General features: G+C 43.6%; 1 protein-coding gene across 1 annotated transcript; it reads right to left on the bottom strand.

The window, feature by feature from the left end:
* Positions 1-335: 335 nt before the first annotated feature.
* nrd1a (nardilysin a (N-arginine dibasic convertase)) lies at positions 336-16814 on the bottom strand. Its single transcript, XM_042102524.1, has 31 exons — positions 16726-16814; positions 15682-15987; positions 14997-15255; positions 14121-14202; positions 13778-13931; positions 12003-12076; positions 11813-11908; positions 11537-11659; positions 11349-11406; positions 11181-11254; positions 10797-10866; positions 10598-10675; positions 10346-10466; positions 9691-9749; positions 9483-9537; positions 9233-9337; positions 7902-8025; positions 7632-7718; positions 7242-7361; positions 7085-7136; positions 5488-5638; positions 5107-5234; positions 4733-4895; positions 4604-4635; positions 4363-4501; positions 3944-3991; positions 2922-2974; positions 2733-2816; positions 2119-2326; positions 1916-2005; positions 336-1127 (listed from the first exon to the last, which is right to left on the bottom strand). Exons 2-31 carry the CDS (start codon positions 15867-15869, stop codon positions 888-890), a joined length of 3315 nt encoding a protein of 1104 aa, XP_041958458.1. The 5' UTR covers positions 15870-15987; positions 16726-16814; the 3' UTR covers positions 336-887.
* Between the last annotated feature and the right edge of the window lie 353 nt (positions 16815-17167).

The raw sequence follows: 17167 nt of genomic DNA, 5'->3' as shown, positions 1-17167 counted from the left end.
GCTTTATTTATTCATCTTGTTTAACTGTTTTCTTTTTTAAAGTACATCTCCCACCACTTAAGCCGCTCGTTTGTCATGCCACTCAGAAGCACAGGAGGAGAGAGCGAGGCAGCATGGGTAAAAAGGCACAGGAGAGAATCCATGAATCAGCGTAATAGATGCCGCCTTTCATCTGCCAGCACGCGAACATCCTCAGCTGCGCTGTGCCCCCCCCGGGGGCCCCCGGCAGGCTCAGTGCCAACTCTGCCCGTGAGCCTGCGACTCTGTGGAGCAATGCATCAGGTCTGATGCCGCCATTTAAAATGTGTAAATTAAATGTACCACAGACCATGGCGCCATGCTTAATGCACTTTTAATAAGTATCATGAACACTCCTCATTTAAGCAGTGACCTTGAAGCCAGTCATATTCACAAGCTGAAGTTATGCAAATGATGAACTGGGATCTCGCCATCTAATTTTACTCATGCAGCTTCACCTCTTCAGGAATGCCCACGAATACGCAGAACCAAGTCTGTGATCACCTACTGGCTGACATGATAGCAAGGCCAGATCCACCTCCAGTAGTGGTGTAATAGAGAGCCAATGCATTAGTACAAACAAAACACAGCAGATATAGAGGATATCAGTAAAATACACACAACTTTTCTTTTCTAAATTTCCCCAAATTTTGTCAAGTAGGTTGTGTCAATGGACTGATCACACAACAAGGGCGAGTGACAAGGGGTTTCCGTTTCTCTTAAACTCGCCGTCTCCACTGTCCAAGTCGCCTGTGAGCCACCTGGTGGTGTTATTCTGTGAGCGTGTGAGTGGAGAGGTGGTGGCGGTGGTGGATGATGGTGGAGCAGGGACTGGGTGCTTGTGTCGGTCGCTGAGGTGGCGGCTGTGCCTATTTGAGGATCTTGTGGTAGGGGTAGAGTTGCAGAGTGGCGGTGAAGGTGCGGATGTCCGTGATGACGGTGGCCGAGGCCAGCTTCGGGGAGACGGGCAGGAAGGTGAGCTTTGACACCTCGCCGTAGGAGGAAGAGGCGGAGCACTTGATGACGCCACCGTCGTCACCACCTGCTCCTTCTTCGCTGGGGTGCTCCTCACTGGGTGGGTCATTCTCCTCTACCCCAAAGCCCACCACCTGTAAACATAGAGCTGCCATTTTACATTCACTCAAAGCTTTTCACTCTATGCTGGGCAACAGTTTCCTCAAAAGATTGTTTAACAGGAGTGCCATTCATCTATTGCTTGAGTGAAGTCAGACAAATCTGTGAGCACATTTGAATTTGCTCTGCAGATCCGTCTAGCCACCTTCTCATTCATGCCCTTATATGAATAACCAAAAACCCAGGAACCAATCAAAAACAGCAGCAGGTCCTAGGCCACTTCAGAAGACTGAACCCAGGAAATGACCAGGCCATCCCACTTGTGTGACAGACTGTGAAGCTCACCTAACAGGTGTGCTGTGCTCCTCATGCACTAGGCATGCTCACATATTTTGGAAGAAAGAAATTTGAAATATTGAACTGAAGCTCAGCTTTCAAAAATGATATTGCAAATCAAATCGCAATATTTTTCCCCAAATTGTCAACCCTAATTTTAAACCTTCCTTTACCAAATCTGTTTGCTGTACTTCCGAAAATATTCTGTAAGAGTTTAATGTAACTGTTTAGTTTCACTGCTGTTTATTCTTAGAAATCTTAGAAATCAAAAGTGAACAAAGAGCCCCAAGACCAATTCTCTTTTGAGAATACTGTAGGTCTGCCTTCAGCCAGGCGTCTTCTTCTAAGTTCTCCTATACAGAAATTCCAGAGAACCCAAAAGGGTTTTAAATTACTCTTCACATTATTTTCAACATTGTTTTGAATGATCCGGATTGTATCTGCTGTATTTAAGGACATAAACAACTCCTTGGGCATATGGGCTTACATGAACACTCAGCTTCTTGCTGGTTTGGCCACGGTGCTCCATGAACCAGGAAACCAGCTCAGCCTTCGTCATCAGCTTGAGAGCATCAATCTGAACGGGAGGCACAGACAGACATGTGTTTCAAATGTGTTTTTATGTCATTGTTTCATATTGCTGACACAAAGCTCATCATTCATAACAATGCACAAGCACAACCCCCGCACCTCTCGGTTGAGTCTGTCAAAGACGTACTGCTGGGTGACCACCTCCGCCCAGTTCCTGTCCACCTCCTCGCCCAGGTGTGTGTCCTCACACTCCTTCAGCTTGATGAGCGCCGTCACCTGCGTCTTGAAAGCCTCATCGCTCAGGGCAGTCATCTTCTCCCCGAAACTCACCAGAAACTCCTCAATCTTCGTCTCAACTAGCTCTGTGCTGAGGTTGGGGAAAAAAAACACGTGCACAGGCACACACACACACACACACACACACACACACACACACACACACACACACACACACACACACACACAGGCAACGTATTATACTTCCACAGAACTTTAAAAGAGGCCTCAAAGGAGAATGAAATCAAACACAACAGAGCCGACAGAATCCATTTTCAGGGCATTTCCTCGCCAACAGTGGTTAGGCAGCCTCTGTTTCTGTGCTGATGAAAATGTTGCCATACGATTAGGACTGTTACAAGACAGGCAACAATGCATTGAGCGTCTAATTAACATCTTGGGTAATTGCGGTCTCTTCATCATCCGCCTCTTAGCCATGATTGCAGTCATTACTGTAAGCAGATTTGCAGACTGCAAATTAAATCAGGGCCGCTCACTTGAACTTGGTCGCCTGCGTCTCCACAGTGACGGAGAAGCCCAAGACCCCAGAGGTGTTGCGACAGGTGGGGTACACGTGATACCTGAGAGGGGAGCAATGAAAAGGTCATGGCAGATGCAATCCAACCAATAAAACAAACTCAAGCAGTCCTAACAAAAAATGCCTAGACACAACAACTTGGACGAACCCAAGCGTCTCTTTCGTCCTCAGGAAGTCAAAACATGGCTCCTCCATGTGCATCTAAATATGAAGACAGAGAAGTGTAAGATACAGAGTACGTAGACACAGACACATTGACATTTTCTGAAAATTCCCTTTAGGGATCAATAAAGTACTATCTCTCTCTCTGTCTCTCTCTGTCTGTCTGTCTCTCTCACACAAACACAAACACACACGCACAAACACAAACACACACACACACACACACACACACACACACACACACACACGCACGCACCCTGTTACCTCACTGCACTACACTAGCGCACGCACGCACCCTGTTATCTCTCTGGTCTACACTACACACACGCACACACCCTGTTATCTCTCTGCACTACACTAGCGCACGCACGCACCCTGTTATCTCTCTGGTCTACACTACACACACGCACGCACCCTGTTATCTCTCTGCACTACACTAGCGCACGCACACACCCTGTTACCTCACTGCACTACACACACGCACGCACCCTGTTATCTCTCTGCACTACACTAGCGCACGCACACACCCTGTTACCTCTCTGCACTACACTAGCGCACGCACGCACCCTGTTACCTCTCTGCACTACACTAGCGCACGCACGCACCCTGTTATCTCTCTGCACTACACTAGCGCACGCACGCACCCTGTTACCTCTCTGCACTACACTAGCGCACGCACGCACCCTGTTACCTCTCTGCACTACACTAGCGCACGCACGCACCCTGTTATCTCTCTGCACTACACTAGCGCACGCACGCACCCTGTTACCTCTCTGCACTACACTAGCGCACGCACGCACCCTGTTATCTCTCTGCACTACACTAGCGCACGCACGCACCCTGTTATCTCTCTGCACTACACTAGCTGAGTACTCTACGTCCTCCTCCCCACCTAATTCCAGAGAGATTCATCTCAAGAACCCCTGAGGGCTATTGGTCTTGGAGGAGTGGCAGAGTGGCAGAGTGGCCGAGATGGGCCACCCCCCCCCCCCCCCCCAGCCCACTCACCACTAGAAGCTCCATCAGAGTGTGCTCCCGCAGGTTCTTGGGCCCTGACTGAAGAGGGAGAGAAGAGAGCAGGTGAAGCGGCTTATCAAAACACAGACACTTTTAAGCATGCCAATCTAAACCCACTTTGCCACTTTCTAATGAGGTGAGGTTAATTTAAGGTTAAGAGGCAACTCGACACGATGGGATGGTGTTTGATCACAAGAACCTCTTCTAACTGTCTATTAAAAGACTGCTGGTGCACTATATGGTAGCACTGTTTTCTTTGTTTAAAATTACACTTCCAAAGCATATTTTTCTATCCCAAGAGGCTCATCATACAAATAGTATTCACAGACAGACAGAGAGCAAACAGTTGATTAACAAATTAAATAAATAATACTTTTAAACACACAAAAGAGTGGTTGAGATGGACACACCTGGTAATAAACTGTGACCTCAGAGTTAGCATCCCCTTTGTTGAGAGTCTTGACTTTACAAAGGTGGTGCTGCTGAGGAAGATCCACCACTCGGAAGAGAACAGGGACCTCTACTGGCAACTTCTTGAATTTCAGCTTACTGAAAAAATGAGGAGAGGATGTTCTCCAGAGGTATAACACACTGTTCATTTCCACCCAAAGTCCAAAACACAACACACTTACGACAAGAACAAATACTCACTCTGTAACATACTGCAGAAACTCCATTGATTCCTGTTGACAAAGAGTAGTGACAACAGATATGTCAATTGTATTTCTATCAATGGCAAAGGGATCACTATTCAACCAGGAGCCAGGAGTGCCCACCCACCCTGCTAGTGAAGTTGCCCTGCACCAGGCCCTCAGCGTACAGCTCGGACTTGAACCCGCCGACAAAGTCCATGAGGTCAGCAACGGTGAGGCCGTCCACTACAGCCTGGTACTTCTGGATCATGGACAAGCGTGCGTGTTCTAGGATCAGCAACCGTACGTCCCTGCGGTCGGAAGAGAACACAGAAAGAAAATGTGGAGAACCGACATAGAGATAGCATCTACAGAGGATTAGATACTATTTTGTCTCTACTTGCAGGTGTTGGTGGAAATAAGTAGGCCCCCAAGGTACAAAAAAGTAACTTGGAGGAGGAAAGTAAGAAGAACACATTATGCTGAAGAGGGAAAGTGGCCATATTTAGATGTCTGACATACTTTCCTAGCTTCTCTGGCTTTATTAGGATGTTGAAGTAGGTCTTCTTGAGCTGCTCAGCAAACATGGTGAACACATCAGGAGCTGCGCTGAAGTCTGCCAGGTGGTCCACGATCAGGTTGAACAGCAGCTGAAACCACACAAGACGGGAGGCCGTGTCTCAGAGAAAACCATAGGAATGAATTTATGAATTCTAAACCACCATTAATTGTCTGTGCATTCTTATCTACATGCTAACACAGACAGTTGTTTTGGTGTTGTTTAATTTTTTTACTTAAATTGACAATGTTAGACTAATTTTGTACTTTGTATTGGCTATGTGTGTGTGTGTGTGTGTGTGTGTGTGTGTGTGTGTGTGTGTGTGTGTGTGTGTGTCTCCTCACAGGTAGCTTGTGGTTGAAGCCCTTGACCTTGATGACTAGGCCGTGCTCCCCGGCCACCAGCTTATACTCCAGCTGTGCCACATCGGCCTCGTATGCCGGCTCGGCCAGGTTGTGCGTCAGGATGTTCACAAAGAGGTCGAATAACACCAGGCTGAGGAAGACAGAACAGGAACAGGAACAGAGGCAGGAAGCCTGGAGTCAGATCAACTCAGCTGTTAGAGCAGGCAAACATGCTAACCACAAGCAAGAGTAGTGTGGACTTTTGGACTTTTGTAAGGTTTGTAAATCAACTTCATGCCAATGCAAAGTCTTAAGTTAAACTAAAGCTCATTTACAGTTTTTCTCAGTCGCTTTGGTGCTATTCTCACATCACTATTAACATTTGCACAGCAGTTAGTGCATTTCTCAAAACAATTAGTGCAAACTGCAAAACCTAGTGGATGACCTGCAAAAGCACGTCACTTGCTCAAAATGGATAGTCGTTTCCTCAAAAGCACGTATTCATGTCAATGAAACTGTCAGTGTTATCAAAATGAGAAGTTTTGACACCATCGTTTATGAACAAGATAGTCAAATGGCTTTGTCATGTTTTCATTATGACAGTTCTCTCAGTGTTTTCCAATGCAAAAAAAAAGGTCAGAACTCGGTGACACTACCTGAACATGCTCAAGACAGCCCTATACAGTACTTGTACAGCCATTTGAAAACTACGGTAAAGTTACACATTGCTGTAGTTAGGGGAGTAAGTGAGTACAAGACACTGAATACGTACATTTTTACTGTATGCTCTTTGCAATTCTACAGCATTGTGACAGAATTTGATAATTAGTTCAACAATTTTGTATGTAATGACTCAAGCAATGAAATGAAGACTATTAGTTTTATAGGGAACGACTATTCAGCATTCATAAGTATAGTTCATTTTGACTGACATGACATAAGCAAATGATAATGTTAAAAAACAGCAGAGAATTGTATGAAAGCAACTGATACATGTCCAAAAGCATTTTCAATTTGTTCAGAGGAAGGAGAATTTGCTACTATGATGTGCACAAATGACTAAATGTTGTGGAGGTTGAACTAATAGTTATGAGAATTTTCATTCTGATCTGCAAAAAGCACCAAAGCGACTGAGAAAAACTGTAATAACTGGGAAAAGTAAATTTATTAATTTAACACCATAGGTGAGACACTGAAGCACAAACATGATGCCACACAATATATTTAATGCACAAGAATTTTGTTTGTTGACAGACTTTGCACTTTGCTCAGCATTTAAACTATGGCCGTAAATGACTCTTTATTTGGACAGATGGTTTCTGACACTGGGTAGTTTCATACAGAACACTTCACAGTTGGTGAGGATGTAGAAAAGCACCACACAGCTGCCACCGAGCCCTATCTCTCACCTATCTGTCAGTTAACCCTTACAAATCTGCCTATACTCAACTCTATGCCAAACTTGTACTATTCTGGACAATACAAGCTGTGCTGTGAACACAAAAGACAAATAAAGGCTAGCCAAAAGAAAGGAGGAACTTTTTATTCTATCATCATAGTGCAATCATTTATATCCAAAGCACTTATATGCACTTACTTTTTAGCAGACTTTTGAATCACAGGTGAGATTAAGTGGAACCGGATATATGCTGAAGGCAGACATACAAGTAAGAATTACCAACAACAAAAAAACAACAATAATTGAAATATCATTTTAATGCTACATCAGTGACCCTCACAAAGAAAACAAATACCTTTTGGTATCTTGAACTTGTTGTCCTTCTTATACCAAAGACATCCTCTATCACTGTTGACCACCCTAACAGGATATTCTGTGTCAGGACAGTCCGATGTTTTCAGCGTAAAATCGGTTGCTGGTAGGAGAGAATGTGGACAACATCAATTTGCTACAAGTGTGGTAACATACCATCACCAATGCAAGGTCTCTCATTTTAACACTTGTAGTACATTTAAGACAAAATGCTAGCTGGTTCAAACTACACCACAATATAGGCACTTTATGTATTTATGCTACTGGGTTATATAGTCCATCACAGTAAGTCTGCTCAATGACCTTTTCTTTACTGATTTTTCACGAAGAAACGTTATATAAATAAATAATACAGTATCTCATACACACATACCAATGAATTTGTTTTCAACTGGGAGATGCAACTCTGGGCTCAGTTCAAAATCGCCTGTCCAGCGCTCGGTCCACTCCTTCTGGACATCTGCAGGGGACAGAGGCCGGGAGACAACAGGAACCATTTACCTCTCAGTCAACACATGGCATTCAAGTGTAAAGATTCACTCTTAGGATCTCTGTTAGCTACCAGTAACAGAGCATTACAGTTAGCCAACTCTGGACTCTCCCTGTAAATCATCTCGCACGTTATTAGCCCAGTGGGTCTCACCCTCGATGCTGTACTGCGTGCCAAACCACTTCTCCCTCAGGCAACACTGGCCCTCGTGCTCTGGGGACAACAGCATCAGGTTGGCCTTGTCTGGGGTCAGCAGGGACAGAGCAGCAGAGATGACCTGAGAGAGAGAGAGAGAGAGAGAGAGAGAGAGAGAGGGGGGGGGTAGAGAGATAGGGAAGGAAGAGGAGAGGAGGAAAGAGAGGCAGAAGAGAGGAAAGAGAAGAGGAAGAAGAGAATAGACATAAGGAGAGAGAGCAAGAGAGGATTTTGAGTAACAGGATACGCAATCATTTACATCTGAGATAGTTTGTAATTCCTGTAGAGCTCACCAAAATTATAGATATGATACAAGACACTTATCTGCTATAATCCAAGGTAGATTTTCTTCGAGTTTTTGAGCATTTATTTTACCAAATGACATGGGAAACATAATTCATTTCATCCACATATTCTTATGCACCATGCACAACAATGCTACTAAGTTAGCTTAAAACCATGAGAATCAAGCAAGCCTCACGGGCCGTCACGGCATTAAAGTGACAGGCACTCAATTCGACTTGCACAGCACCAATACAGTGTAATGACATGAAAGAGAAGTCTATATTGTTTATACAGTGCTGTGCAAAGGTCAAGACACCCATGCTGAAATTGACTAAAGGGAGGAATAAAAAACATATTTTGCCTTTTGTCTTAATGCCTTAATTAAAAAAAAAATAGGACATCAATTATTTTTTAATGTATCATGTATCATAAATAAATAAATGTTATTATATAAATAAATGTCTTAACTTATGCACAACACTGTATATTCTAAATAGTAATAGTTTGTACAGTGGCCTACAGTGTACAGTGGCTAATTACTAATAATGTAAATGAAAAAGGTGAAAGAAAAACATGAATAATCCTGTTCAAGTACTGCAATAATCATGCTTTGTAAATGCTTGTGTTGATGGTTATGTCATGTGAATTAGTGAAACACACTCAGCACACAGTGAACACACAGTGAGGTGAAGCACACACTAATCCCGGCGTAGTGAGCTGCCTGCATCAACAGCGGCGCTCGGGGAGCAATGAGGGGTTAGGTGCCTTGCTCAAGGGCACTTCAGCCGTGCCTACTGGTCGGGGTTCGAACCGGCAACCCTCCGGTTACAGGTCCGAAGTGCTAACCAGTAGGCCACGGCTGCCCCGAAGGTCTGACTATTACCCCAGTGCCAGCTCAAGGACACCTGTTATACTAAATTATATGGTTTAATAAGAAGCTTCTATTGCAGCACAATCCTTGAAGAAACAATGATATAAGCAGTAAGGCTGTGATAAGCACGTACCTCTGGTTTGAACTCAAACATAAGCTGGTCTCCTGTCAGGTAGTCCTCCTTCGGAAACAGCTGCATGTTTTCACAGATGTCCTCCACATATTCAATTGGATCTGTCTGTAGGGCATCCAATGTCAGCAAAGTAAGTATATATTATAAATAATACAATTAAATAAATCATGGACACACAGACTGCATTCAGTGAATCACTTTCTCAAAATCATACAGTGAATTATAACAAGTAGAAGAGAATGACTTGTACCTGTTCCTGATAGTGGAACTCATTTGCTTCAATCTTTTGAATTTCCTCATATATTCTAAACCATGTACAGAAAGAGGAACAAAATGAATCAGTGGCCAGCAGACACACAATTACCATGTTCAGTTTTGTCCTTTACATTTATAGGGCAGGTGTGGACATGGATTGGAGAGGCCCTTATTCTACACTAAAAATACTGCAGGTAACCTACCTCTGCTGGGGCCCCAGGGTCTGTAGCATTTTCATGTACTGGAACACCAAGTGGACCACCTGCAAAAGAAGCCAGGAACCACATCTCACATCAGGACCTATCTAACCCCATCACCTCAGGCATCAGAACATGACAGCCCCCCTATAGCCTTGCGACATACTAAGTACAGCTGAAATTACATGCATCGCCTCCCCCTTCTGAGAGTTTAACGTTTTGAGCGTGGCCGGTTGAGGACCACTGAGGCTTTCTGGGGGGAGAGTGAGGCACTAAACTTGATTACGAAGCGTTAAGCAGCGATAGGACTGAATAAACCCAGTGGATAATGGATACTGGATTGCTTTAACCTGCTTCCTGTCTGGCTCAGGGCTCTGTTGATCCTATTAGACACACATGCATCAAACCAGCTCCATTTACTTCAGTAAAGATGCTGGAGGAGGGGCGTATGGAGGCCACCACAACACTGTAATGATGTTAGGTGTGACTTGTACAATATACCATGTAAGGTTTGGGTTAAAGCCATGTCTGGTCATCTCAGAATGCTTCATTTTTTTAATGTCGGAGGAATTCAGTGTACTGTAAGCAGGATGAATGAATCAAGGCTTGGAGGCAGGGAATTATGGGTAGTGGGTCTCTGAGCTGGAGGGTATGCACTGACCTGATAGAAATTCTGGAAGCCCTCGTCAGTCAGTGTGATGGAGACGCTGAAGATGGAGTAGGTGGTGTTCTGGTCAAAGCCGGTTTCGCTGTTACCCCCAAAGAGAGCCAGAGCCCAGCACCTGAAGGGGTGAGACAGAGACATGAGAGAGATTTGCCATTTCCGTCACACGAGGAGCAGAATTTCAGAATCCGTGTGGGATTAGTTAGAGGACAGCATTTCCTTTGCGCGTCTGGACAAGGCGACACTTACTTTTTCCTCAGCAAAGACAGAATGCTGCCAGTTCCTTCGTGGCCGATTAGCCAAGATATGTAATGGAGGGGTTTTACCCTGGAAATAAACACACAAGCCAGGTTTGAGCTTAAGCAAAAATAAAAGAAGCTGAAGATGTTTAGACCACCTTGAAATGGCTAATAGCTTTGTAATTGGTGGAGACTCTCAGCATTCTCACCTGTAATGTTTTTCCTGAGGAGGCAGGGCCCAGGTGATGGTGAGGGCGTGAACTTTTCTGACAGGCACCACTGCAACACAGATGGCATTCCAATGGCATATTACACACACACACCTTCAGCCAAAATATCGCTGGCCACAGGTACATTATACTCATCAGTGCATGACATGATCAACTCGTTACTGAAGTAACACTTTGAGTGTAGCAACAACTACACGATGGACATTTATCAGTATGGGTGGTCTTGGTTCATCTTTAGAGTTAGCAATATAATTATACAATTCATTAAAACATACTTTTGTAAAACAGCATGTGTCATAACATGGTTAGCAATAAAGTATACAGTACAGAGTTTCCTAAAAAGGAAATAGTTTACAGACAGACCTCTGTAAAGCTTGTTGAAAGCCGGGGTGTCAAAAGGATCCACCAACTCAGAGAAGTTTGGTTGTGGCTGACCGCTACAAGGAAAATAAATAAATAACCGTGTCAACATAACTATGTCATAAAATACAGTCAGACCAGCACAGACTGGGACTTGGTCTCTCAACTCACTTGTTTGGAACCTTACTGAAGATCTCCCGCACCCATTCTTCTAGTGTGTCCAACTTCTCTGTGAGAAGGGAAAGCAGCACAAGTATGTTGGCATGGTAAATAGAATTTGGGCCATCTGAGTCAGGAGAGTACAGCATCCCCTTTGGTTTGGACAGGGAATGAAAAAAGGCAGAATTTAGCACACATACCTTTAGACTGCACTGCTAAGGTCATGTAATGCGCCGAATAGTATCTCTTCCAGAACTCGCGAAGACGCTTATAAACGTTGATCTTCTGTCTTTTAGGTTCATGCTTCAAAGTCTCCGCATTTCCTGGCCAGAAAGAAAACAAAAATGTCAGCATTCCTCATTAGAATCTAACAGGTCATAGAGAGAGGGCACTTACAGTATGAACAAAGCATATGGGGGCCACACATATGTTTTCTCCCAGGGTCATATAACATTGTGAAAGAGTGTGATTCTCACCCCAGCAGAACTTTCCCATGGGGTGGTTGTCCCTGGCCAGACCACCGAACAGCATCTCCTTACGATGGGAGTCAGATGGCTTTGCCAGCTGGTACTCTTTGAAAGAAAACATGCAATCAGAATCAACAATAAAAACAATACAGTAGCTGATTGGACATCATCATCTCACAATGTTGTTAGAAGTTCTTACCGCTGTCCACAGCTTCCACCTCTCTTTCAATGGCGTCTTTGATCATCAACGGACATATGAAGAACTGTGCCCACCTAGAATTACATGACAAATATAAACATATGTTCAAAACTATCACAAGGTTACCTATCAAACATGCAGTGTAGTTATATGTTCAGAATCTGTTTTCAACACTAACCATCGAAGACCATCAACATTCATAAAATACTGAAGCATGTCATACTCAAGATGACACTAGGAGGAAAATGGGTTTCTGAGAAAATTTCTGAGATTCTCTATGTGCCATTAAACTGATTAGGTGTTAGCCGGAGGGTGGAAATGTTACCCTTGCACATACACATACACATATTAAAGGACATGCTTCAAAGAGTGGCAAGTGTGGTGAAAGGCACAAGAGTGCAGAGGGCAGAGTCCACTTAATATTATGATGAGACATAGGATGTGACATAGAATCATGTTCTAAATGTAACAGAAAATGAAAAACTAAAGATCTTTGGCTGTAAGCGTCTTATGCATGAATATTACTTTTTTTTGTAATGCAATGTTTATTGAGTTTTGAACAATGGGAAGTCTTATGTAGGTGAGTTAGAAGCTTTTCTGTCTGGTCTTTATGGACAAGGACTTGAGGCATTTCCTTTTGTGGCCTTGTTGACTGTACCATTTCAACTCTGTATGACAGCTCTGTTTTGTCTATCCATTCAAAAGTCCATGGGTAAGGACAGTATGGCCTCTTCATTTGAATAATTGGTTTTCCACTGTTGAGCAGCGATGACAGATTTCCATCCAACAATAATGCCTCGTGCAGACATCTGCATGCCGTTTGTGAATACTACAAACAGTGTAGAGCAGTGTTTCTCAAAGTGTGGTCCGCAAGCTATCCCAAGTGGTCCGCGAGCAGACGTGGTAAAATATAATATAGATGAGTTGTTTGCAATATTGAACCAACTTGTATGAAAATCGAAACAGTTCTGCAACACTGTCTATGTAAGATATGCCAGTTTAAATCATATGAATCCTCTGACACCATAAGCAAAGTGCAAAGACACTAAGCAAGGTGGTTCAGTGAGTATACCTATTGTGTAGGCTAATATATTGTTGAAGTAAGTCTAATCTTTTTTTTTTAGCTAGGTGGTCTGTGTGTTTCTTTTTTATTGGTTAAGTGGTCCTTCGTCTGAAAAAGTTTGAGAAACACTGTTGTAGAGTAACACATTTTGACTGTGCCTAACACATTTACAAAGCTTCTATTGATTCTAAAGAAGTGTTGTGGGGTTACTTCCTTAAGTTAAGTTTAACTTAACGGACATCTGTCGTAAGTGATCAAGTTTGCGAGGGTGTAAGGGTTCAAAACACTAATAACAGGAATGGGACAGCACCTGTTACCTATCATTAAATTGACAAGGCAAAAAATGTGTTGCAAACACGTTTCCGTTTTATGGCAGTTATTTACTGATGGTTTTTCAATGGCCTCAAGCCTCCCTTTGGGTGACTCTCTGTTTTACGTCACAACGCTATGTATTGTAGGTAATTCCCTTGAGTTAAGTGTGCATAGATGCTGACTTACGGAAAGGGCACAGAAAGGGTGTGAGCGAGCCCTCGTGCACTTCACAATTTCGCAGTGGGACAGCCCTAAGCCCTCACGAAGTTCGCGGGAACGCACATCAAAGTGTGTGAGTCCGTGAGGGGAGAGATTAGGATTCAGCCTATATTTTGTGACTTGATCTCGAAAGCACATGTGATTCCCTGAGGATAAGAAACCACAGATATTCATGGCCTACCTATCAAGGGCTTCTTTGAAGTGTTTCCTCTGCACATCAAACTGGAATATCGTCCTCTCACAGTCGGTGGAGGCATTATCACTACCGCCATGTTTTTTCAGGAATGCATCAAAGCCATTTTCTGATGGATACTTCTCACTGCCCATAAACACCACTAGAGAAGAGGATGGCAGAAGGTGAGGGAGAGAGAAGAAATAAGTAAGAGAGAGGTGGGAGGGGGACACAAAAGCAAGCAAGAAAGTAATATTTTAGTAGTATTTTTTTTTTCTGCAGCAGAACTGGTAAGTTTTGGATGACACCTAAATTCCATCCATACAAGTCTCATCCATTTGTAGCGACTCACTGTGTTCAAGGAAATGGGCTAGTCCTGGCAGGTCATTGGGGTCGCTGAAGCTCCCCACGCCAATGCAGAGTGCAGCAGCAGACTGGTGCAGCAGAGGAGAGAGAGAGAAAGAAGAAGCCTCTTGAGAGCCTACATAACACAACAGGCAAACAAAGCAACCCCACCGCCAACCCTGTTCCAACACAGCAGATCCATTACGTCTTGCCGTTAATCTCATCTTTATCAATGCAATCTTAGCCAGTTCCTCTTCAGAAGATGGCTTGTTCACACAACTTACTTCCCAAGCCCAATCATACAAAGGGAAGAATGAAAACATAAACATCAGTCTAGTACTTTGTTAATGTAATCACCTTATGGCACACAAACAGCCTTGCTTAACACACAGAAATAACTGTGGTACAAGCTGCATGTTCACCTCCCACTCCTGATCTCATGCAATGCAATACCATGTACAGTAATAACTACCACATTGCATCATTCACAGAGGCAGTGTCTAAACTGGGATGCTGGTGACAGAGGAGCTAACGGGGTCCTAATGAGTGGGCACGAATCTCAGTGTTGGCCCGGCTCAAATCTACAGGAAGCTGCTGGTATGTGTCAGTATGATGAAAAAGAAAAACAAACCAAACAACAGACTTCCGTTCATCTTTAAACATGGTTTCCTATGAGTGGCAGCTTGCTGTTGCAAGATGAGCTTGGCCACAAATAGCATGACACTATTTGAAATTAGTAATGATAAATGCAGCATTGCTATAACAATGTTGTAAATAATACAAGGAATTTGTACAATTCTAATTCAATGCAGTGTGCGACTGAGGGATTACTGAGATATGCTTTCCCAGCTCTAAATATTGAGCATCTTTTTGGCTTGCTGACCTGTTTTTCAGAGCTTGCTTTCTTCTTTCTCGTGTCATTTTCATCATCCAGGTCCTCAAAGTCACTGTCCTGTTCATCATCTCCTTCCTCTGACTCTTCGTCGGTGCCTTCTCCCGAGTCACCCTCCTCAGCACTCCCCTCTTCCTCCTCCTGCTCTTCCTCCTCCTCCTCCTCAGATTCTTCATCGTCCTCGGAGGCCACCTTGCCGCTGAAGTCTGAGATAAGGAGAGCTCTCAAGCCGTTACCAAGAACAATGTACCTGTACCAAAGACGTAGAGAGAAATGTACGTGTGAGTTTCAGACAGAATCTCAGATTTGTGCTGAATCCTCAGTGAATGCAGTGGCTTAAGGCAAGGGACTTCACCATACACTCAATACTTAACAGCTCTTCTTTCACGGTGTGATAGACACCTAGTCCCAATCTAAGCAAAACTATGATTACAAGAGAGGAAACATGGGTATCCCCTTACATTCTAACATGAAACAAGCCTTTCAGTGTGCGATCAAATTCCATGTAAACTTGGCAAGAACTTTCCTTGAACCATGGCAGTAACAGTGATATAATAGGATTATTAATGCGCTTCTGAGATGTAAGAGACTGTAAAGAATTTCAGAGTTGTATCAGATGAGTTAGAGAGCAAGCCAACATCGCACTAGATAACTTGTTGACCATATAGAACTTTACCTGTACTGCTTTGGGTCACTGGGAGATTTAACAATTTCTGGATCTCCTTGACTGTCTTCTCCACCACCATCCCCGGGAGGCACATCCTGGTCTCTTGGTTGTGAGAGCTGATGTCCCTCTCCCCGATCCGAACCAGGCGCCAGGGCTGCACTGCATTCAGCGTTTTTGGACTTGTTCGTGAGGGGCATTCTCACTGATGGCACTTTAGTATTGTAGCTGAATGACACCGTGTAACGATAAGAATGACAGGTAGACAGCCACTTGCAAAGTCGGATTGTACTTCTCGTTGCCTTGAACAGCGAAATCCTGAATATATGATGCAAAATACCGGACAGACAGACAGGGTTGTGTGAGACACACTAGAACATGTGGAAAGGAAAACAATCGTATGAATGGCTTTGGAAGCTCCCTACATGCTGCTTTGTGCCAAAAACAATACTTCCAAATAAAATGCTGGCACGGCTAAGCGCCAACAGCTTTCATCAATAGACTTTCACTCCCAACCAGCCCAAATGGCATTGCTAGTTAGCTAACATTTAATGTCACCCATTCCCAATGCGTTGGGAGATAGAATATCTAACACACATAGGCTACAGAAATCATTTTCACCCAACACATAATACATAACGTGGAAGTAGCCCTTAACAGTGACACTGACTTCATCAACTGTAGAGCCAAAATGTGTAATCGAAACTAATAGATCAGCCATGTCAATGTCTGAACTAGCAAGCCAATTATCTGGACACTAGTGGACTACCAGGCTAACGTTTCAGGGCTAATAAGCGAACTATCACCAGAGTCCGTCTATCATGATGGACTGTGCTATCATGCAGCGTGCTAGCCCTGTGGTGCTAGCTGGCAACCCTATTAGCATCCAAAGGGATGTTGTAACACGTCTTACAGGATGGTGGTTTAGACAGTGAACAAACAGATTTCTGTACAGATAAAATTTGTCTCAGCAAATTCGAATAATGTCTGTTGCTACTCTAACAATTAATTTATTACAGTTAAACAAGTTGCAGCGTAGCATCAAAACTATCATACCTGCTTGTCGCTGTGGATCAACCTAACTTCCGTACTCTAAAGTGGGTGGAACCTTTACGGCAAAGTGATTCGTGATTTGCTCAGAAATAGTGCGACACTGTTACGGATTCCAGTTACTGTCATTCCATGCAAGTGACAAGGCCAGGCCACAGGCCCCGGGATTCTTGTGGGAGGATGATTAATAATGCACGATTTTGAATTGTATCAACACATGTCACTTAAATATGTGCATCATTGATGACTGTCAAACGTACCTAACCTAATCATAGTCCATCTCTGCTCCAGATGTTGTTGTTAATTTAACGAACTAGCTGGTGCATCACCTTCACAGCATGCCTCACATCCATGCTTACATTATGTTACATTCATTCATTCATACACTCATTCAATCAATCAATCAATCAATCAGATTTTATTTATATAACCTTTCATGCAAAGTGCT

Source organism: Alosa sapidissima, chromosome 1 (assembly GCF_018492685.1).
Source record: "Alosa sapidissima isolate fAloSap1 chromosome 1, fAloSap1.pri, whole genome shotgun sequence".
Taxonomy (NCBI): Eukaryota; Metazoa; Chordata; class Actinopteri; order Clupeiformes; family Clupeidae; genus Alosa; species Alosa sapidissima.
The sequence above is the reverse complement of the archived record's forward strand: the minus strand, read 5'-3'. Positions and strand labels throughout refer to the sequence as shown.